At 38.4% G+C, this 23,842-nt stretch overlaps 1 protein-coding gene across 6 annotated transcripts in view; it reads right to left on the reverse strand.

Annotated features, from left to right (window-relative positions):
- The window catches only part of DGKI (diacylglycerol kinase iota), a 451,310-nt gene that overhangs the window by 93,980 nt on the left and 333,488 nt on the right, over positions 1–23,842 (reverse strand). For 4 of the 6 annotated variants that reach the window (XM_088018199.1, XM_088018198.1, XM_088018197.1 and 1 more), the window contains 2 exons: positions 10,569–10,648; positions 8,294–8,338 (listed from right to left, as the gene is read on the reverse strand). In XM_088018199.1, the coding sequence (XP_087874325.1) occupies positions 8,294–8,338; positions 10,569–10,648 (125 nt within the window). Of the gene's footprint in view, positions 1–8,293; positions 8,339–10,568; positions 10,649–16,881; positions 16,935–18,490; positions 18,496–23,842 lie in introns of all 6 variants that reach the window. The other 2 variants (XM_088018200.1, XM_088018201.1) reach the window with 1 other exon arrangement.

Genomic DNA, 23,842 nt, shown 5'->3' on the forward strand with positions numbered 1-23,842 from the left:
CAGTCTTTTTATGTTATTGCATCTACTTAATATTCTATGTTGGAAAAAATATCCCCTCGAAGCCTATGTATGGGAGAGATTACGATCAAGGTTCACAGAACCATCTCTCTTGGATTTAGGGTTACCCGGCCACCACCACAGAGTTCAGTTAGGAATATTAGGCTAACATCCTATTTGGTAGGTTGATTTGAAGCCATATTCTTATGGCATATCCATTCTGTCATTAGAAAACTACATAATCTAGCTCCATCTACCTCTCCTTAATCTATCCCCACTATTCTTCTTGAACTTCTTCTCCAGCATCTAAAAGTGAGCCATAAATGAAGAGAAGAGGCTTTGGGAATTTAAGTAAACTCTCACAAGTATCCAGCCTAGTGCTGGGGTCGCAATTCAAATGCAGGCCTCCTTTACTTCAGAAGTTATGATCGTATATACTCAGTTTTATAGATTCTTGAGGAATCAGAACCAGTGGGGGGTTTTGAAGGATGGGTGGACTTTGTGTAAGTCAAGTCAGGCAGAAGTTGTTATTTAACTCAGCTCAAGCAAAAACATGAAGAAAGCAAAAGCTAAAATAATCGTAATGGTTAATAAAACCTTCCTTTGCCTCTGGCATTCAAGGATATTTCATAGTTTCAGTTTTCATTAACTGTCAAACTAATCTTCCATACTTCTTATCAGAGTTCACAGCCTGGTAAATCAGAATTTTCCCTCTCCCAAATTCTCCAGTTACATTGCTGGCACACTTTCCCCTCCCATGGTCCCATCTGCTTGAGAATCCCACGGGAATATGGCAATCAGTGCAAACAATAGTGAACCACAATTCAGAGTAGAGAAACTGAAACGAGATTCATATAAATTCTGATTACATAAGTTTAAGATAACTTTGCTGTGTTACACGGTTACAATTCTCAACTCCATACAAGTGACCAAGTTGTTTAGCATGTGATGTGATTATCACTTCTGTTACAGCTTTATTTTCAAATCTGCACAACTATGCTTACTGCAATTTTGTTTAGACAAACAATGGCAAAAAGTGCATATAACGTAAATGTCTATCCAGAGAGACAGGGTTAAATATATACCACAGAGTAGAGCGGTAGTTTTAAAAAACTGAGTTAGAGCTTCATTTATTAGCAAAACATAATCTTCATGGTATATTACTATTAAAAATGAGTTGTGGTATAATATATATGTAGTGAGTGTACAAAGGATGCAAATCCATTTTTATTAAAAAGAAAAAAAACAAATGTGTATCCATGTATGTCTTTATGTATAACTTTTACAGATTTGCAGAAAGTTACCAAAAGGTACACACTAGAAAGATGTCGTCCTAAGGTCTACTTTGAGTGGGGAGTTAAAAACCAAAGAGAAGTCTAGAATTATACACAATTGGAAAATTAAGATAAGCCAAGATTATAAAACCTGGCAGACTTCACAACACAAGTGGCTAATGAAAGGCAAGAGAAGTACCTCAAGGACCTTAATATCGAAGACAAATGCATATGTGGATGGATTAAAATTGGAACAGGAATAAAGAAAAGATTATTGAAAAAGAATTCACAGTGACTTAAAGCCATGGTTCATAAAATCCCTTATATACTGACATTTTTAACTAATGATGACCACATAGGTGATTAGGTGACCAGGGTTCATGTACTTCCTACATCTTGTCTCTCTATGCCCCTTTCTCTCCTACTCAAAAAAAGAGAATCAAAATATGAGTGACGGTGATGTCAGTAGAGAGATACTATTGATTGAAATAATTGTGTTTTAAATAACTGGCATTGCTAGCACACTGTGGGTGATGTACCTCCCGTCAGGTAAACAGCTGACTGTCTCCTCACACTGGGCCTGGCACACAGGGAGAGTGGGTGACCCCGGCCTTAAGGGATCCTGGATTCAGGGGTGGCAGGAGGGTCACGAACAGTGCAGCGAGGACTATGAATCGGACTGGAGCTGAAAAGGGGAAATGAGAAAAAAAGAAGAGCCCCTCACAGGAAACCGAATACTGACCATCCTTAGCTTCGTGGACCGCTGGGGTGAACACAGCAACATCCATGCCACTAAGCAAGAGCGGCTGGAAGTGTTTGCTTTGCAAACACTGCACATTAAAATAAATGTAAGGAGACTTAATTTCTGATGGAACCAAAAATGAGCCAAAAAATACGCACCTTTCAAAAGTGATCTGACTATAGACTTAAATGCACTTGTGTGAGCGCACCTGGGTTGCAGGGGGGAGTTCACGTCAATAACTGAGCCGCACCACTCACAAGGACACTGATGCTTTCGGGGCTAATTTAGGGCTCCCAGTCCCCTCAGTCCTCTCAAGTTACATAATCAAATCTACAGTCCACCAAAGAGATAGAATACTTGCTCATTTTGTGAGCTGTTATTTTTCTTCATATAAATGGTGTGATTTAGATGACTACGACTGTCCTTGTTCTATAACATAGGCAGAATCATGTATCTTGGACAGACCAGGCTCCTTTCCATTTTAAATATAATAATCATGTAAAACTGCATGCTCTTTAAATGAATACTACTAACAAACTTATTTCAAAAATCCGTGATATGTGAATTTTTTTTTTTTACCATATGCTACTGGAAAATCAGTTTCTCATGCTAAAAATATAGCTGCACGCACAAAAGCAAAGCTGTTATTTCTCATATATATTTTTTAAAGGCAACTGGCATCAACTCTATGTAATTGATAAGGAAATTATCTGAACCACTATTTGGCACACATAAGCCAAACTTGCCCTTAATTTACATTCAATTACTCATAGCTGGTGCACACATAATTTAATGAAAGCCCAGCAGCTCCATTATACCCTCCAGTAGGTAATTCAATTAAACAGTATTCACCTAGCATTTAACTATACCATCACTGTGAATGAAACTTTTTTTCTTTCATAAAACTGAAGGAAGATGTAAAAGACAAGGAGGCAAAACAGAAGTCCCTTTGGATTGGGAATCCCTGCTTCATTCAATAATGTCCAGTCAGTAGCCACTTTACTTTTAAATTGATCTCTTGTTTACCCACCCACATTTCTCATCTGCCTGCCCAACCCATCTATTCATTTTGTTTTCTTTCCGGTCATCACCAAGTTGTATAAACATCTCTTTATCCTTGGTGAACAGATCCACCAGGGATGGGTAGAAACTATGTGTTTACACATCTCTGTCCAACTATAAGCCTCCTTAAGAGACTTGCTGCTATTGTTTTTGTCTTTCAAAACTCTTTTTCCTGAAACCTACTTCACCACCCCTAACTCCCGTGGCAGCTGAATATAGAAATGGGATGCCCATTTCCAAAAGCAGCTCTGAAAAAATGAAGAAATAATGATAGTGTAGTAAAAGATGAAAATGAGAGATAGTATGCAGTTTTAGGAACTCTTGTGTGTGAGAATGTCCTCTATCAACAACAACCACTCTGTGTGTGTGTCTGTGCGTCTGTGTTATTAGCAGTAATGCCTTCACTTGCAACAGACCTGGCCCCAGGCAAGTCTTCTTTTAATTCCTTTTCTGATCCATTTGATCCATTTCTGACAGCTCTGATCTAGCCCAAAGGAACAACACTCTACTAAGTTCCTAGCTAACCCCTGTCCTTCTCTGAGACAAGACAAAGTAATTCTTGGGACGACTCCCTTAAACTTGTTTCAACCCATTCACTGAAAGACTTCGAAAATCCAGGAAACAAATTAAGGAGGAAGAGGCTACAGAGAAAGAAGAGAGATGAATAAGGATAGTCAATATGAAGAGAAAAGAAATAGATCAAGTATTTATGAGCAAATGCTGTTTGCCGAGGACAGCACTCTGATGGAGTATATAGATCCATCTCCCAGAAGATCAGGTCGTTATGTAAAGTAGGGAAAGGGATCAGAGGATGAACAAATTGATACAGACGCAGATCTGATCAGGAGTTTTTTCTTAGGAAAGACGTCTCTAAAAATGGAAGAACTTTTTGAAAATGGTCTATCTATTTTGAAATACCCCAGCCATTCTAGTGTTAGTTTTAAGTAAATAAATTCTTAAAGGAGAAGAATCACCTGGATGGATTCCTTTTTTTTGCAGCTACCATTGAATCCTACTGTGGTCTTTAAAAGCTCAAATTCGTAGCTCATCATATTCTGGAAAGCATACCTCTGTGTGCCAACTACGTCAGTCCTCCACAGAGCAAGCACTACACGGGGGAAACAGGGTGTCCACAAAAAACCTTACCTGCTCCTGGTTCCATTATCCCTGGTTCTCTGTTCTTCTCTTCTGCCCTAGCCACAGATGCCTCTGTTCCCCTGCACTATTTTTTTCTCATCCTGCTCTTCCCTCTATGCCTCTCCTCATCGAGGACTTAACATCTGCCTGTGATCCTCAGGAATGTCTTGAGAGCCATCAGAATGACTCAGGTTCACAAGGCTCTCACTATTGACATTAGGGGGCTGGATAATTCCTTGCTGTGGGAGGGCTGTCCTGTGCATTCTAAGATGTTTAGCAGCATCGTTGGCCTTTACTCAACAGATATCAGGAGCACTGCCTCTCCTACTTGTGACATACAAAAATGTCCAGATTGCCAAATGTCCTATATATAGGAGCAAAATCTCCCCCCTCCCCCGCGCCGTTGAGAATCCCTAGAACAGTTGTACCTGCTTCTACTCCTTAACTTAAAGACTTGGGGTGAAAAGGGGATATAATGAAGACCAGAGAGGGAACACGGAAAGAATTATCTTATTGTAGATGGCCTCAAGAAGCATTTCTATCAAATAGGGAGGCAGAGTCCAATTTCTCTATGACTTCTACCTTATCTGTCAAGCTTCTCAAGAATATCCTGAATCCGCCAACACAGTGCATTTATCAGTTACAGGTTACAAGAGATGCCGTTAAGATCGAGGGGCCTTTGTATTTTGACCTCAGAGGTAGTGTAGGCAGGAATTTTCAGCAGGCTATAAATATCGAACGCATTCTTGTATAACCCGTAATGCCTTGTTAGGTTAATATAAGGTGTCATTTTAGAGCCTTAGTGCTTTGTTGGCAATTCACTATAGATTTGGGAAAGGAAGAAACCAAAGCAATGACATGCTTAAATGACTAGGAACTGCCATATGGCTCACTAATAAGGTGACTTGGGCCCTCATACACCTTTCTAAATACTGGTTTTCTCTTGAGTTTTTTCTAGCCTTAGAAAACAGTCAGCTAAAATGTCAGCCGCCAGTCAGTGAGCTGATAGGAATTTCTCAACTTTTTTTCCCCTTAACTTACTGGTATTTATTCATGCCATCGCAGTTAATTCTCCCAGCTTATTGTGTATTATCCCATGCACAAGAAAGTCCATTTAAATGCATTTAAGGCACTTTGTGGTCCGTGTTTCTGACAGGTCTTTCTCTTACATCGCCCCCAAGCCCCCCACGCCGAGACAGACTAGAGAGTGTGATATGATCGGTTTCTGCATGAGGAAACACAGATTTAATATTAAATTTCCTGCCAGTTGGTTTGGTCACTTTCTTTGTAAAGCTAATAGCACTTCTATGCTATGGTTTTTCTATGCGTCCTCAGAATACTACAGAATTCAATCTACTTCATCTCAGCCTCTCCACAGAGCTGACACATTTCACTGCTTCCTCCTCTGAAATACATTTCACTCTTGGCTTTCATGATACTACCTTCTCCTTGATTTCCAGTTTTCCTGCTGCTCATCTCAGTTTCCATGACCCTTCTTGACTGATGGTTCTCTTAAACTTGTGCTCTTTTTGACCCATTAGTACAAGCAGGTGTGACTTCAAGCCTTCTTCATTATCTAAGCTCTCCCTGGGTGATTGCCTCCAGCCTTATAGTTTTAAGTACCATCTACTTCCTAATGACCCACAAATTTCTATCTCCAGACCTGAATTTTTCAGTGAGCTTTAAAATTCACAGATCTCATTTTCTACACACCAAAACCTCTTGGATCTAATAGGCATAACAAAATTAGGGTGGCTAAAACAGAATTCTCTATTCACCATCCCTCTCACTCACTTCTCCTCTTCGTGACTGCCCAAGGTCCCAGCCATATGTGAATGTTTATCTTCCCCCAACTCCTTGCCTCAAGCAGCTCTCCTTTGCTCCACTCAGGAAATTTCCTCACCACCCTCTTTCTACTCCGTGGCCATGTTAATTCAAACAGTCTCCTTCAGGTAAACTTCTTATTACATGAGCAGATCTTGGGCTGCCCTAGATTTCCTTTATTCCATTCATTCCTTAATACCCAAAGGCCCCTGTTTTTTATACCTCTGCAAGGAGGGGTGTGGGCACAGTAGTACTCCTGACACTCAGGTTTGGTCACTGAATTGGTTATCCTATGTCTCAGTACATAAAACCTTCTGACATGACATTTATAATGCAGCAGTTTTGACACCAAAGTTTGACTTGACTGCAAGGAACCCAAAAAAACACAATAAGCTTTTGATATAGTTAGATAAATACCACAAATTCTTCTGCATGTTTCTGTTACAAAATAACTATGGAAACGAATACCCTTCTCATATTCTGGAGTCTCAACCATCTCCTGATCTCTGGGAAAACATGGACAAATATGGTATAAAGAAAACATGGTACAAAATATCCACCTACCAAAACTCTCACACCAAAATGACAACATCAAATAAGCCAGAATAATAAATAGATGTATTAGTTTCATAAAACTACTTAGAAAAAAATATCTGAACTGTCTTGATAAAAATGCAAAGATGCAAAATGTTCATGAGTGAAGAATAAAAACTCTTGAAGAAACCAGACAAATTCATAACTCTTATACACAATAGGGTCAGTTTTCAAAGACTAGAGATCAGCCCCAGCCTCTAAAAGTACCAAACTTTTAAAAATAAAATTAAACTTAGTGGCTTCAGGTAAATATGCAAATAACCAATGGGAGGAATGTTGTGCTCTATCTAAAAAAATAAAGTGGAAATTAGTCTTTTAATGGTTGATAAAAAAGTCTCAGAAGTAGAGTTTACTTTCTCAGTGTAAACAAACCCTAAGTGAATTCTTATCCTTTTTATTGTGGCCAGACGGAAAAAAAGATTCTTGACTGGTGGGGTATTTTGTTTGAAACATAAACCTACAAACAAGTAAGAACACCAAGGCTGTTCCTGTCGTTAAGCCTCAGGATAATGAGGCTGCCTTGGCTGAAGGTGTAGGGTATCCACCAGCAGACAGAGAAGCTACCTAGAGGTTACAAGATAAAGTTTCAAAAAATTGTTGTTTAAAAAAAAATGTTTTTTATACGAGAGGATGCTTAGGGTGTAGCAAAAAAGAAACCAAAAGCAAATGTGAGGTGCTAAACCAGGATTCACAGATTGAGACATCTTTAAACACCTGTCCCCCACATGGAGATATGAAAGGGTCTAGGACAGGATTTATTTATGGAGGGAGTCTTGGCATGCTCTGACTCCCACACACCTCTCTAGTAGGGGAGGGAAATGGCTTCTCAGAGAAAAGGGCTTTACTGGGACCACTCAGAGCTTCATGTTTGCCCCTTACAGTTTGGGGTAGACTGTACACCGGGATCTGAACCATGCCTGAGAAATCTAATTTGTAAGAGGATGGCTAGAGAGTGCAACAGATTCAGGACAGGGAAGTGGGGAGATAATTGTCCTCCCAAAGATTGTTGGGGCAAAGGATATCTGAGTGTTCTCCTGAGGACTTGGTGTGGGTCACGAGAGGCAGGCTGGATTTCTCAGATCTTGTCCAAAAGACCAAGATGTGCTAGTCAGACTGCATTTTAGAACAGTTGCTTGATGGTTGTGGGAAACAGAGAACTCACTTTTCTGGATGTGAAGAAGAAACATGCAGCCCTGGTTACTAATGGTAGCCATCTTGGGCACGGAAACATCTAGTTCAGAGGTGAAATTGACAGACAAGGGGAACAGAGCAGAAAGACCAGCAGAAAACTGAAGCATGAAGCTTGACCAACGGTACGTAAAATCCACCTTTGATCTGAACTTTTCGCTGATGTGAACAAGTAAGACTTTCCCTGTCAAGCTAGTTTCAACTGAGTTTCTAGTATTTATCATTGAAAGCACTTCATTTTGTAATCTTTTCTAAATGATCTGGGAGAAAATCCACAGTCCAAATTTGTGCTAGAGTAGTCCAAAACCAGGAATATATAAAAGAATCAGAATGTCCACTTCACTCGGTTCTTCATGTGAACTCTATCCTTAGGGAAGATGTGGCCTCTAATCCAAATGAAGTATTGATTGAAAGATGGACCTTCTTTTTGTGGGGGAGCTAAGAAAACAACCACGGGGGGTCAATTATGTGTTACCTGGTAATGAACTCTCTGGTAGCCAGAAGAAACTGACTGCAGGTCCTAATGAGAAAATGGAAAAAAAAAAAAAAATCCATACCTTAAGATTAGTTTGGACAAGCTGTCTCTATAACTCTATCAACTGAACCCCCAATTTAGTATTATTAAACTCATCTAGGAAGTATCTATAACTCTTTCAAATTCATCAAGCTGAGACAAAGAAGATAATGCCCAAAATAACAAAAACACACCAACCTGGAATGAGAGAAGAAAGGCCATTTAGCTACTGAAACCTATATATCCTAAATAGTTTTAGAGGTGAGTGATACAGTTTCAAGGATCAAGAAGACCAAAAGTAAAAACCAGGCAATTTCGTTTTAATAAATGGGGCCATATTTAATTTGCACCTGAACTTTTGGCTTATGAAGAAAGCTTCTAAAATCCTTTTAAGTACTTAGAAAGAATTTATTGATCTTAGACCAAATACAAACTGTCCAAGTAATTGTGTTTCTACTGCTATGTGCTTGGCAAACACAGGTTTTCATAGATAGCCAAGAGAAAATCACTGGCCACCTCTGCACGATCATGAAGTGCAAATTAGTAGCGTTGAAATTAATGAGGTTTTACTGGCAGATTCGGAGAGTCTGGCTCTCTTTATAAAGTTTTATAACTAAGTTGTCACCATGATCATGTCCTGAAGCCTTCCTTGTTAATGAGGGTAGTGATTCTATTCACAGATGTCAGCAATCCTGGGTACCTTTGTCCTCATACCTGCTTCCCACAGGGCTTTACCAACCTACTCTCTGTGCCCAACTTAGTTTTAAAACGTTTCCTCTTTGAGTTCATTCATTCATTCTTTTTTCTCTTTTTTTTAAGAATCCCGCTTTTAGTTGAATATTGATATTACATGCATGCCAATAAGTTAGTTTTCAACAAAGTCAATTCATCAGTCATGTCATGCACTACCGTGAAATCTTAAGTTACCCAAGAGTTTAAAAAAAAAAAAAGGTTTTGTATCATTTATGATTTGCCTTTTTATTGCAGGTTTTTTGGGGGAGATTTCACAATAAAACAAAAAGATTATTTGGAAAAATGAGATACTGTGGTATTCGAGGACTATCGATTTGACCCTGAGTCACACACTACTAAGTCCACAAATTTTAACATGTTAAAGTGTCTTTGGGAAAAAAAAAAAATCCATATGAAGCCACAAAGTGTAAAATTTGCTGATTTTACTTCTCTCACCCATATCAGTATTCAAAGTTTGGTCTCTACCTCAAAATATATTGTGTTTACAATTCCATCTCTATCCTTAAAAATGCTGAAAAGGAAACTTAATAATTTTTCATATTACTTTATGTCTCTTACCTGAATTTATTGCCACCAAGAGAACTAGAATTTCATGTTTAAAGCTAAGTGGCTACAACCTGATGGTATTTTAAGCATTATATATCTTCTTTATTTGTGGTATTTACTTATGGAGAACGTGTCATCTAGAAGAGAGTTGTTCATCTTGTGGTATCTATAAGAATTACCCAATAGCTTAAAAAATACAAATGTCTAGACCACATCCAGGAAAAAATGATTTTAATCTTTAACATCTTTCATCAAGAAAAAATGATGAAGAAGTGGCTATTTATGCTTTTCATCATTTGTAAAATGAAGACAGAGAATACTCCCTCTCAAAGTTTGGCAAAAACAATCAATAACCACCACAGTGATGGGTCTGGGTCTCCTGACTTGGCTGGTGCAGCTCAAATTCGTGGGAATGGCATATATGAGGTCTCTTCCATTGTCTTTCTCTATGGTAAACCAGACTGAGGAACCAACTAGTGTATTCTTCTGTGTTCGGACACACATTCCTAGGAAGGATAGAAGGTCTTTCTTTCCTGTGAAAGTTATATTTTTAAAAAATGTAGTGATCTCTGGCCGAAGTCTGTGGTAGATACAAAACATTAAATAACCTAACTCTCTGTTCTCCTTCATTATTGATCAGGACCCTTTGAAATTTATATAGCTCAAAAAACACTGGATGTAGTCTGGCAAGAAGACAAGAAGTTCCAAGCTATAGTTATGGATCACACTAGAGCAATGTCCTTTCCCATTTCAACCACCTGAGGAGGGAAAATAGCAGTGGGGGTCGGGGAGAGAGATGTGGTCAATGCTTAAAGGACAAGGACACCACGCTTCCATTTTCTCCCCAGATGCAGCATTTCAGAAGTAAATATATATGGCTGGTAATTGTTTATAAAAATGGAAAACTGAAAATAAATAATTGGCTAAAGAAACTCACCTCCTGTAGGCGGTCTATGTACATACGGCAAGTCTCCAAATCACAGTCTCCGCGCACAACTAGAATACCCAGAGGGATAGCTAAGGGTGAAGGAAAGAGAAAAGTCTAAAATAACATATTTGATTTTTCTAGATTGGCATAAATGTGTTTCTTAGGGTTAAAAAAGTATCTCATAAATACTATTAGTGTTTTGGACATTTCAATATCCAAAATTCTCCTCAAACCTCCCCTGGGACCCAAACTCTTTACTGTGAATGCTTTCCTTGCATGAGTCATATTGTCCCTTGCCACCTGGCCAGACTTCATTTTGTCTCAGTGGCCCTGATATGAAGTGTAATGTCATGAGAACAGTGAGACATGGCTGGGAGGCGACTCACAGCCAGCTAATAATTTATGCCTGCATTTTCCATAGTCAATGTACCGCCAGAGAGGAATTTAAGAATCATGATTCTGGACCCTTACTCCTTTCCCTCCTGAATGCATGGGGTTTAATCTTTCTGTCAGTTTGCAACGGTTCCCTATTTAAGAGACTTGAGCTACTCAAGGCACTGTTGCTACCTGGTGGCCAACACCAGAACTAACTAGGCATGAAATGTTTAAAATAAATAAAAGCTTCTAGAAGGTTTGCAGCTTAAAAATCCCACTGACTTTAAACATGGTCAATGTAAATGTGGTAGCAGCAGGGCTTCAGGGAACAGTTAGGAAAAGCTGTTACGTGTCTTAAATACCCTCTATTTAGGTGGTGGTAAACGTTCCACAATGGCTTTAATGGATAGAACTTCCTAGGTCAGAGATCACTGGAAGATTCCTGAAAAATTGTCTCCTTCCCAAAACTTCAAAAAATATATTGCCTATTTCTAATTGTAAAAGTACAGTTGTACTATTAAATCCATAATTTAGCCAAAAAAAATACCCTTTGAATTTCTGAGTTATCCAACTAAGTCTAGCAAGCACATGACAGGACAGTGGTGTTCACTAAAGATTTTCTGAAATCTTTCATTCATTGAATTTTTAAAGTCTCATCATCAATAAATGGGTCTGAAAATGCAAAATGCATTAAAATTAATAATACAGAGCATAAAATACATATAAAATGCATGGAGAAATCTTGGGGAACTCACGAGGAACTCATCTTCATAGAAAAGATACATATAAACAATAATAACTGTAGCATAGGCTACATTAAATGTATGAGCTTAGTCATTTGAAAACTATAGGAGAGAGGGACTACTTCTTGCCTGGAGGGCAATTTAAGCCTCTCTGTAAGATATGAGGTCCCACTGGCTCTTTTACTTAGAGAAGTGAGGATAGTCTGAAGAAAAATAGTTTCTCATTATAAGCCTTGGATTGGCAACCTAAAGGAACAGGGTATGGTATTGATGTCTCTAATGGAAAACAAAGTCCTACATACATAAAGCTTGAAAGCATCCATCGTTGTGTATAACTATGTAAACATGTGCATAAGTGTGGACTCTCTCACCAAGAATGTCTTGTTTACCTTCACAACCATAATGTCTGATAGAGCAGTGGTAGACCGTCAATAAGAGTTTGTAAAAAGGGGGAGAAGGGCTTAGAGTGTGTTCAAGTGTCAAAGAGAAAGTACATCTTCAAGGGCTAAGTCAGCTTTCCAGGTGAGGCAAAAAAACAAAGGTTTGGAGCAGGAGACAGAGCATGCTTTGGATTGGAGTAAAGGGGGCAGTAAGTAAAAGGGTAAGGAGCCCTGCAAGTGTTACGTGTTTAGTTTAATAATCTGGAAAAATAGTTTTTCTCTTCTTTTTGAATATAATCAGGAACATCAAAAAAGTCATCAGTATGGTAATCACGCATCTTTAAAAGGAATGGAAAGGAAATTCAGTGAGATTCCTAAAAGTACTGATTAAAATAATCATCCTCAGCTAGACTTCTACCTAGACACAAATAAGGTTATCCACTGAAGTAAAGAAAGATTAAAGATTTCTGACACTTAAGGAATGAGTAGGAAAAGCTAGAATTTTGGCCTAGAAAGTCAGTCAAATGTTGTGGAAATAGAATATAACTAACATGAGAGCCCATGTTAGAATCCTACTTAGGGATGTTTAGTCTTAATTTCAAATGTGCCAGTGTAGAGAAATGAAACTTGATCGATACTCATCTATTTACTTAAATTAGGAGACACATATCACAGGAATCCTGTCAACATCTCTGATTTCCTTCTATTATCAATGCTTGGAGTTAATCTGGTCATAAATTCCATGTACTTGGTAGCAGATATTTTAAACTACAATTAAAGAATAGATATTCCAGACCTAGAATCAAGAAGGTAGAGCTAGGAAAAAGTTTTCAAAGACGAGTCATACATTTCCTACTATAAGTATAAAATCAGCTACTTTGCAATATTCCTCAAGAAGTCAATTAAGAGAAAGAGTGCTTTTGATTGATGTTAGCTATTAATTGGGCTTTTAAAAAAGCATTCTCTACCACAATTTCATATCATGATTACTGACAATTGCTGTCAAATCTATCCTATGAAAGTAGCAGTATGCAGTACAAAGGATTTATAGTCATTCTCTCTCGGATCCAAATCCCAACACTGCTTTAATCTTATGAATTACTCACATTAGCTCTTTGGTCCTGTAAATTACTCAATTCCTCTGATCCTTAAAGTGAAGACTATGGTATTTAGGATAGGTACCCTCTAGAATTTTGTGAAGATTAAATATAACACTATATTTAAAAATGAATAACCAAAACATCAATGTTCTTTCTCCTGTACTCCCTTTATTATCTTTTGAGCAACTTCAGCTAGAAAATGAACACATCTCATCATATATCTTTCAGCTTATCATAATACTGTAAGGATTAGCTGGTAGTTCCATAAATTATATTCCTGTTTTCTTAAAACAAACTTCTACTCTTTCTGTGATTAGAAAAATAACTGTAATATAAAAATACTATGATCTGACAGTTTCATTTGGAGCTTGACATGGCAGAGAAAGCAGAAATTTGTGGAAAATTATCACCTTCCTTTTACAATAGTGACAATTACCACTTCAGTGAAGTTTCCTTCATATTAATTGGGAACAATGAAAGTAGTTGTCACTTGAACGTTAGCATCATTATCCCCGATCCTGATGACTCATCTTATTTTGGCATTAGAGATATTACTTGATTCCCATAAGCAACAGCCAACACTCAACCTTCATAATGGAACTTTTATTGCAGGGATCAAATGGAATTTATAAGTTCTAAGCAATAAAGAACAAGCTGGTTTCCTAGTTAAGATGGCAGATTTAACACCTTCTTTTCTCTTACCAGAAATACTGCTAAATTACACTAAATGGATTTTTTAAAGACATAAACCAAGAAAAAAGAGGAGAAACAGTGAGCAGACAGTAACAGATGAAGCAGATAGAAAACTGGTAAATGACCCAGAGCTCCTATAGAGTCCAATCCTAAACCATGGGTGGGATTGATGAGAACCAATACAATTTATACAGCAAAACTCTCAGAAGTCTTGCAAACTGGCAGTATCAGATGCCTCACAAACTGAGGATGGAGGGGGTAGCCAAAATAGATGACTAGATTCCACCAACCACTCTTGGCAGGTGCAATTACTTTGCAGACAATGGGGATTAACTGACCATCTAAAGAATGCAGAGATCCCCAAATTTCTTCCCTCACTAGGCTCTCCAAAAGTTGGCAGCCAGAGCCCTACCTTTTTGGAAAGCGATTTGAAGCCTCTTCTCTAGGGAATCCTCAGAGAGTTAAAAGAAAATATTCCACCCATGAAATATAAACAGAGTATATAAAAGAAGATAAAGAATATGAGGAAGAAAAAGGAGAAGGAACATCATTCAGATGTTTTTTGTCTCCTCAGACAAAAAAATTCTTGAAAATAAAAAAATTGATAGAATAAATAGAGTTTAATAGAATAGAAGACAAAGTTGAGAAAATCTCCATAAAAGTAGAGCAAAAATAAAAGGAGGCATAAAATACGAGGGAAACACAAAGAAAAATAAGGCTGGGCCAAGTGGTCCAACATTCAAATAATAGGAGTTCCAAAAACCAGAGAAAAGAGAAAGGAGTAATTATCAGAAATAAACAAAATAAAAAATATTTCTTAGAACTGAAGAACATTCGCTGCAAACTGAAATTGCCCGGCAGCTGCCCAACACAATAACAATAAAACAATAGGAAGACATTTTATTTTAAAATTTAAGAATACTGGGGACAAAGAAGCGTCTATGAATTTCTAGAGAGGAATAACTGGATGACATATAAAGGATCAGGGATTAGATGGTTTTAAGTGGTACAGGCAACTACACAGTCATGCAGGCAATGAAACAAAGCCTTCAACATTCTAAGACTTTTACACATAATCCAAGCTTTCAAACAATTCCAAGCATTGAATAAAGGACACACCTTCTATCAAGAAGCTACTGTAGTACTTCCCCAAACAAAAGTTGAGTTTGCAACAAGGATGAGGAATGCATGCAATATAACATATGGGGAACGCAGCAAACAAGAGGAGCAAAGGAAACTTCCAAGGTGGGCTAGACAAGCCTAGGACGACATATGCAATGAGCTGCCAAACAATATATACAGGAGCACTGTGACTCAAGAGACTGCTATGTGGACAGTTGTCATCATTGAGATATTCACAATACTTGGAGCTTTTTTTCAACCCAAGGATACAACCCAGGCAAGTCCTAACCAGTTTCTTATATATAACAACACTGTATCACCCCAGATATACTCTTCCTTAACCTGTCTCTGAGAGCAAGAGTCAGGTTATGATGAAGCAGAAAGTTCAGAAGTTCATTCCCTCTAACCCTATTTCTGCTTGATACCTACAACCCACCCTGTAACACCTTGACAAATGTTTCTCAGAATTCAATCACTACCTGGCCCCCAAAATCCTCTTAGAATGGGCTCATGTGCATTCTCAGGGAAGCTGAAGCCAGACATCAGTGCAGAGACTCTTTTCAGCTCTCCTGAGAGCCTTCCTCTAAAAGTGAAATCATCATCTTTTCCTTATATGGGGAGGTTTAAGTCAGTCAGTTTGTCTCTATCTCTCTTTATTACAGTGTAATTCCTATTAGAACAGGACTGCAGCTGACTGGGGCTGCTAACCTATTCAAAACACAAACAAAACTATCTCCAATGGGATCATTAAAAGAAGGTGTGTGACCTTAGAGAAAAGCTTCTCAGAAACTGCAAAGATTTGCAAAGACTGGGTTTTAAGCTCTAAATATATACATAAAAATGTTAGAATTGCCGAGTCTTGAGGCTGACTAAAAACAATGTCACTTCCTGAAAAGAATAAATCAGAGTTAAAAATTCCTAAAATAGGGAAGTATTTTGAACAATATGGTAAATCATCAAAAATATAATCTTAGAATGAATTTATTTTATGTTAACACTATTAAAAGATACCCTTTTTAAAACTTAACATTTCCTTAAGCATCAATTGTAGATTTACTGACATAATCAATAGGGTTTATGTCCAATACTCATTCTCTTTGTATCAACTTATATGCAGTCTTGAGAAACCAATAGGCTGAAAAAAAGAAAACTGTTCCCTGGAAAATAACACAGGTGAAAATCTAGGCAAGCCTGTGTTTGGCAATGAACAGTTGAGGTACAGCACCAAAAGTGTGATCCATGAAAGAGAAAAGTGATAAGCTGGACTTCATTGAATTAAAACTTTTGCTCTGTCAAAGACACTGTTAAGGAAATGAAAAGACCAGACAGACCGGAAAAAAAATTCTTTGCAAAACGCATATCTGATAAAAGACTGGTGTTCAAAATATGCAAAGGACTCTTAAAACGCAACAGTAACAGTCAATTAAAAAGTAGGCAAAGATCTGAAGAGATATCTCACCAAAAAAAACCACAAAGATGGTAAATAAGCACATGAAAAAGGTACTCAACATCATATGTCATTAGGGAACTGCAAATTAAAACAATGAGATACCATATATACCTATTAGAATAGCTGAAATTGAAACAAACAAACAAATAAACGGACAACACCAAATGCTGGTGAGAAGGGGGAGCAACAGGAACTTTTATTCATTGCTGATGGGAATGCAACATGGTATAGCCACTTTGGAAGATGGCTTGGCAGTTTCTTACAAAACTAAACAAATTTTTTAAAAAGATTTATTTATTTATTTATTTGACAGAGATAGTGACAGCGAGACAGGGAACACAAGCAGGGGAACTGGGAGGGGGAGAAGCAGGCCTCCTGCCGAGCAGAGAGCCTGACGCGGGGCTCGATTCCCAGGACCCGGGGATCATGACCTGAGCCAAAAGGCAGACACTTAACAACTAAGCCACTCAGGCGCCCCAAAACTAAACAAATTCTTACCAGCAATAGTACTCCTTGGTATTTACCCAAATGAGCCAAAAATTATGCCCCCACAAAAATTTGCACATGAATATTCATAATTGGCTTTATTCATAATTGCCAAAACTTGTAAGCAACCAAGATGTCCTTCAATAGGCGAATGAAAAACAAACTTAACATCATATGATGGGACGTTTTTGGCAACAAAGAGAAGTGAGTTTTCAAACCACAAAAGACAATGGAGGAAGCTTAAATGCATATTGCTAAATAAAAGAAGCCCGTCTGAAAAGGTCACGTGCTGCATGATTCCAACTACATGGTGTTCCGGAAAAGGTAAAACTATGGGGAGTAAAAAAAAAGCCAGTGGTTGCTAAGGGTTACAGGAAAGGGATGGATGAATAGGTATAGCCCAGGGTGTACTTAGTGCAGCAAAACTACCCTGAATGATACTGTCATAGTGGATATGTGTCGCACATCTGTGAAAATCCATAAAACTGTAGAACACAAGCATGAATCTTAATGTAGAAATGCGGACTTTAGTTAATAACAACGCATTAACATTGGCTCATCAATTGTAGCAACAAATGTATCATGCTAAAACAAGATGTTAATAGTAAGGGAAACTGTATGTGTGGCTGTGCGGGGGCGTGCATTGAGGGGATATAGGGAACTCTCTATACTTTCCACTTAAACTTTTTGTAAACCCAACAATGCTCTAAAAAATAAAGTCTACTAATATAAAAAATAGAAAAGCAAAAGAAAAGAAAAAACAGGCTCTGAGTTTCCTATAGACAGATATTTTGCTCACATCTGAGAATCTGCTTATATAAAGAAAAACAAATGTTACTTACTTTCTTGGCCATAGTTTTAACAAGAAGTCATAAGATGATGGGAAGAAGGGACTAGAAGTAAAAATCAGGGTGGGGAGGCAGGAGACTAGAGAAAGGAAGGAAAGTCCTAAGGAGGATGGGAGGGGGCAAGTGGAATTTTCTTATGGTCCTCATGAGTTTTGAATGTGTCAGGTTGATCAGGGAACTAAAGTTCTAACTCGATGGTTGACAATAATTAGAGAATGAGTTGGCAATGTTTAAATCCAACCCCCCCCCATGTGACACAGGTCCATTTTACAACAACTTGTCATCATTAACTGCCACAGCTCAATGGAACCAACAGGGGAAATTAATAGGTATATTAGCATTCAAAAGGATACACAGTATCCTAAGAACTTTATGCTGCACCACACCATAGCTGGGGTCTGTAAAGGGTTTCATGAACCCTGGTTCTTGCTATTAAAAGTGATCCTAGAGTTTGTACTCCATAGCTTGAGCCAAACCTTCCCATAGGTTGTTCAAAATGTCACCCACAACATAAAAGTCAAGTAGGTAGTTTTCACTGCATTCTATATGAGGATAGTATTTTGGAGGTGTGCTTTCTAGCAAGTAGCAGTTTCTCTACAAATCCGGGTTTCAAAGCACAATCAAATTCTGCTTCTTATCCTAATAGTAAACTAACTGGGAGGGCAACCCAAGGGACATCCAACTCACTTTTTTAAAAAATCCTCTTAAACGCTTTGTCATTTTTAATCTCAAACAACCACTCCTGGTATTCATTTTCACTTAACTGGGCAATTGTGTTTCAGATATATACATATATAAGGAATTGTACAAAAATACCTCAGGTCTACAAAGTCATCCACTTAATCATCCAGCACACAAGTTTTAAGGATTTTCTTGTGCCAGAGACAACTGTAGTGCTAGGAGACGAGGATGCAACACTGAGTAAGACCCAGTAACTGCCCTCAAGGTGTTACAGACCGGGAAAAGAGGGATATTAAAGATACCCTCTTGATTATATACCTTGTGATTGGAATTCAAAGATCCAATACTCTTATAATAATAGAAAACAAAGGTCCAGATGAAACAGTTCTATGAAATGACATAATCTTCCAACTTAATATGAAAGTTTACCAACAATGATGTAAATTTCTAATTTTGATGGAGAGAACTTCATTTCAATGAAAATTCCTAATGTCACATTCAATGAAATTCTTGCACAACAAAATGTGTTATAAAATTCCTTGGGATTTATTCCCAGGGTAAAACGTAACAGCAACTTTCAATGGTGAGGTTCTAGAATGTACTTGACAAGGGGCACTGGAAAACAGAATTTTTTCCCAGGTGCATTTATCGGTAAGGTAGTATTTGCAAAATGCCTACATATAGAGAAGAACCGCCAGTGATAATTTACCAGAGTCAGTGCTCTAGTAATTAGGAGATAACAAATACTTGGTTATGACATCAGAATCTTGGCTACATGGCCAGCCAAATAAATATGAAAGTCAAAGGTAATATTAAAGGCCCAAAAGCAAAGATTCACAACTGTACCCAAAACTTAAATACTCAAAACGATGGTTAGAGACACTAGTTCAAATACTTTTCTACAATTTCAACATCACACTGTGTCTCTGCACCATTCGGTGATGGACAAGGTCATCAATAGATACGGAGGACACAATCAGTCATGCAGCTCTGAATTTCTGAGTTCATTGGATACATGTAGAGAATTAATGACAGAAAGATTTCCTAAAATCTTCTGAAGAGGCCTCAATCTCTTTCTGTAAGCAAAAAGAGTAAACAAATTACATGTAGACAGCTGCCAAGTAGAGATGTGAAGCAGAGCAGATTTAAGCAAACACATCCTTAGAATCTGACAACCCAGGGGACTCTCTAATTCTGTTTATCAGTGATTCCAGAAGAGTGCCATGGATCAGTGATTCAGGAAGCCCACTAAGTATTAAGAAAGAATGCTTTACCCAGTATGAACTATGAAAAATCTACAGCTTTTCCTTGGGTTGGGAGCACATAAAGTTGTTATTCCGAGTCAATCTGTAAAGAGGTTATTTTCAGATTAGCACACATTTCTGTCCTTGATTCTATTCAGTTCAATATCTTTACCAATAAATTGGAAGAACACATAAAGAAATGTCCACCTTGTTGAAGATCAAACTCTGGAGTTGTCTCTGACTACAACATCGGGCTAGAAATAGCCTGAAATTTAGATTGCCTTGCATTCATGTTTCCAATTTTAATCACTCAAATTCCAAGTGAAGAATATTTGGCTTTAATAATAGCTCATGTCGAAAAGAACTTTTAAGAAAAGGTCATCATTAACATTTTGAGTTTTTTTGGCTAATTCTGACACATCTAAAGAAGGTAACTGATATTCCAATTCCCTGAATTTGGAATAGTAGGGGGGTCAGGTCAAAAAAATACAAATTAAAATTTGGAGGCTAGTGGTCATATGAGTCTAATCCCTAGCACCTAGAACAGTGCTTGGTACATGGTAGGTATTCAATAAAGAGTTTGCTTCCTTCCAGGTGACAGCCTGACCTGCATCTAACAATCCTTGCTTCCCCTGGGATAACCCTAAAAGGCCATCCCAGATGCAAATGTCCCTGTGGGAGGCGTCTGTTGCAACTGTATTACAGCTTGACATCTTCCTCTGCCCTACGCCGATGCTACTTTCCTCCCTCTTCCCAACTGTTGTTCCCTCTTGGAGAGTCCCCAACAAACCTCCTACATAGAAAATTCAATAGCCTCAGATTCTATTTCTGAGGAAACCCAACCAATAACAAAAGCTATTATCTTAACACACATTTCTACAAATGCACAGCTATGTCTTTACAAAGAAGTAGACCTGTGTATTAGGAAAGTGCACTGGATTAGGAGAGAGATGTAAGCTCCTAGTAATATCCTCTCACAGCAATGTGACCCCGGTGAGGCAATCTTTCTAAGTGTCCCTGTGATAACAAATGCATAGAGCATATATGAACGCCCTCTGTAAGGCATGAAGCAGTGTGCGAACACTAGGTGTTTTAATTATGAAATATGATGCTTTGATTGCAGTTGCTGACCCCCCCATCACTCACATGTTAACACGATGAATAAAAAAGCAACAATTTTATACAAGGCCCCTAGCAGGAAGTCTTTAAAGTGAAACCTAACTGCCATCTGAGTTGATATGCTAGAGTCAACCTGGGAAGGTACCAACAAAATGAACTAGGTTGGTGTACAAACAGTAAGAACTGGTCATTATTGTGTGTGCACAGAATAAACTAATGAAAGTGAAAACTATTCCTCTGGGCAGGGACGTGAGGATAGACCTACAAAGGGTGGTTCTCATTACCAAAAGCTGAGTTTTACAATGAAAGAAGGATCAGATATCAACACTTGAGGCTTATATCCTTTCTGAGACCTATCGTCATCAGCATCTAATTCACCAAAGCTCTGGAAGCACGCATTTTCTTGTAAACAAAGCAAGGCTTTGGATCATAAACAGAATTAGGTTGCAAAGGGACTGATGTTTAAAATAAGATCATCATCTTCCAGCCCAATACTCTCCTGGCATCTGAATCTTTGAAGCTGGAAAGCAAGAGAGTGTACTCATTTGTAAGTCAAGACCCTTAGGAACTGACGGGTCAGGCTCTACGCACTTACGAAAAACCAGTGAATTCAGTGATCCATATCTAAAGTGCTGCTCAGCAATTCTGCCTGGGCTGTGATTTGTGTTGCTCTTCAAATTGATTATTTCCAACTTTCTCTGCTCTTCCTGAACACTGATACCCTCCTGCCCTGCTGTGAGCTAGTAGGCTTGCTTCTTATTTCACTGAGAAAGTAAAAGTCATCAGAATAGAACTTCTGCTTCTCCCTAGTACCCAAACCCCCAACTCACCTGTCTCTCTATCGTTCCTCTGCCTTTCGGCTCTGTGCCCTGCAGAGCCTGCCCCCACCCCTCCACTGGGCATTGGGTCCCATCTCTACCCCTTTCAGAGGCATCACCCCTGCAACTGACCCTCTCTTCTGAATTGAGTTCTCCCTCTCTAGGAAATGGGTCCCGTCAGGAGAGACAGCTATACTATCTGACAAAGTAGAAAAAAATCCTCCCCAGATTCCATGTCCCCTTCCAGCCACCATTCCATTCTCTCTTCCCCTAAAAAGAGCAACCTCCGCAGACTCACTTCCTTCGCTCCCATGTTCACACGTGCCCATTCTATTCACCTTCACCTTTTCACTCTTCAACCTCTTGTGCTGTGACTATCACCACCCTCTGCCCAAATCCGATGACTAGTTCTTAGCATGCAGTCCTCACTCCACTGCTCCCACTCTGGGGCATTTGGCAGAGTTCTCACTGTTCTCGCATAAAACATTTTTCTTCTCTTGGCTTGCAATCAACAGGCTCTCCCTTTTTTTCCTAGCTCACTGTGTGCCACTTCTTGGTCACGGTGGGTCCTCTACATCTCCCTACCTCTATTTACCAAGTTGCTCAGGCCAAAACCACAGAGGTTTTTGGGAGGATTAAATTATATGACAGGAGTAGAAATGTTAAGACATTTCCTTGCTCACAATAATGGTGCAATATGAGTTAACTGTTATTTTATTACATTTTAAATAAAAAATATACAATACAGACAAAAGATAGGGAAGAACAGTAGGAGAAACTAAACACAAAACTCTGGATAAATGTCAACTCATGAAAAACAGGAAAAGACAAACACGCTCCCAAAGGGATGGACAGTTCCCTTCAGAGAATAGACTGACATCATTTAACTGCTCAGACAGATTTCAAAATGGAACACCTACCTCCACCAAATGGAGGCCTAATCTCTACTGAACAGCCCAGTTGTCAACTTGTTAAATGAGGGGGGTAAGATTCAATTTTAGATGAAGCAATCAACAGGAAAAAAAAATCAGTACTTACAGCAAATTCATGAAGCAAAATGCATTTACACAATTTTCTAATGTTCACACTCGTTATGAGCGATGCGTGTGCTTTAAAAACTTCACTAAGGAAATACGTCAGGAGGAAAAATGTTAAACCCTAGGTAATTTCTGTAGGACTAAACATTTATTATAATATAGTAGTTCTTAGGAAACACCTAAGTTAACCACTGCACAGAGCAGATAAGGCAAATGAAGCCTGAAGAGGATAAATGTATTGCCCGAGGTCGTACCACTAATCAGTAGTTAGACTGGCTTTTCTCATTCTTGCTTATATATTCCCATCCCTTTCTTTAGTCATTTAAGTGATGTTTGCTAGGAAAATACATACCTAGTGTTTCCATAGCCCTATTGGAATTCTCATCACGTGAGAAAAAAGCTCCAGTGAATCAGGGACTATTTCTGTTTTCCCCCCACCACCACTGTTTGCTAACAGTAAGTGCTTAATAGTTGTGTACTGAATAATTGTGTTAAATGTCCCAGTTTCATCTTCCAATGCCTACCATCTAACGTGGTATCTAGCATATAATTGTTGCCAGTATATAGTTTTTGGAAGCATGGATGCATCTGAGTGAATGGCTCCACTTTGACATGTGTTAAATTAAATTCACTTGAGGTCAGATATGGAAACTAGAAATGATGAAAACCCCAGTGATCCACCTCCTCCTCTGTTTGAAGATGGGCTAAACATAGTGACTCACAAAAAACAGCATCGGGAAAGGAAAAAAATTAGTAACTTTACAGTGGAGAAACCTAGCAAATACAACCTTAACCAAGTGATCAGGTTACCATCATCACGGATGTCATGTGGATATCAGGTTACCCCTGATATAATGGAATAAAAAAGGAGACCTCACCTTTCCAGTATTTTTTTTTTCAAGAACCTATAACCCCACTCTTATTATGTGTTAAACAGCAGACAAACCCAGATTGGGGGATATTATACAGGATACCTGGCCAGTATTTCTTAAGACCATCAAGGTCATGGGGGGAAAAAAAAAGTCTCAGAAACTGCCACAGACAAGATTGGGAAGACGTGCCCACCCGATGCCATGTGATGTCCTGGATTGGAATCTGGGATAGAAAGTCCAGAGTTTAGTTAATAGTAATGAAGCACTATCTGTTTCTTTGAAAAAGTTAGCACAGGAATATAAAATGTTCAACAA

The sequence above is a fragment of the Eumetopias jubatus genome, unplaced genomic scaffold (assembly GCF_037043125.1).
Source record: "Eumetopias jubatus isolate StellerSeaLion01/CBP00866 unplaced genomic scaffold, mEumJub1_p1.0 scaffold_14, whole genome shotgun sequence".
In the NCBI taxonomy this organism is placed as follows: domain Eukaryota; kingdom Metazoa; phylum Chordata; class Mammalia; order Carnivora; family Otariidae; genus Eumetopias; species Eumetopias jubatus.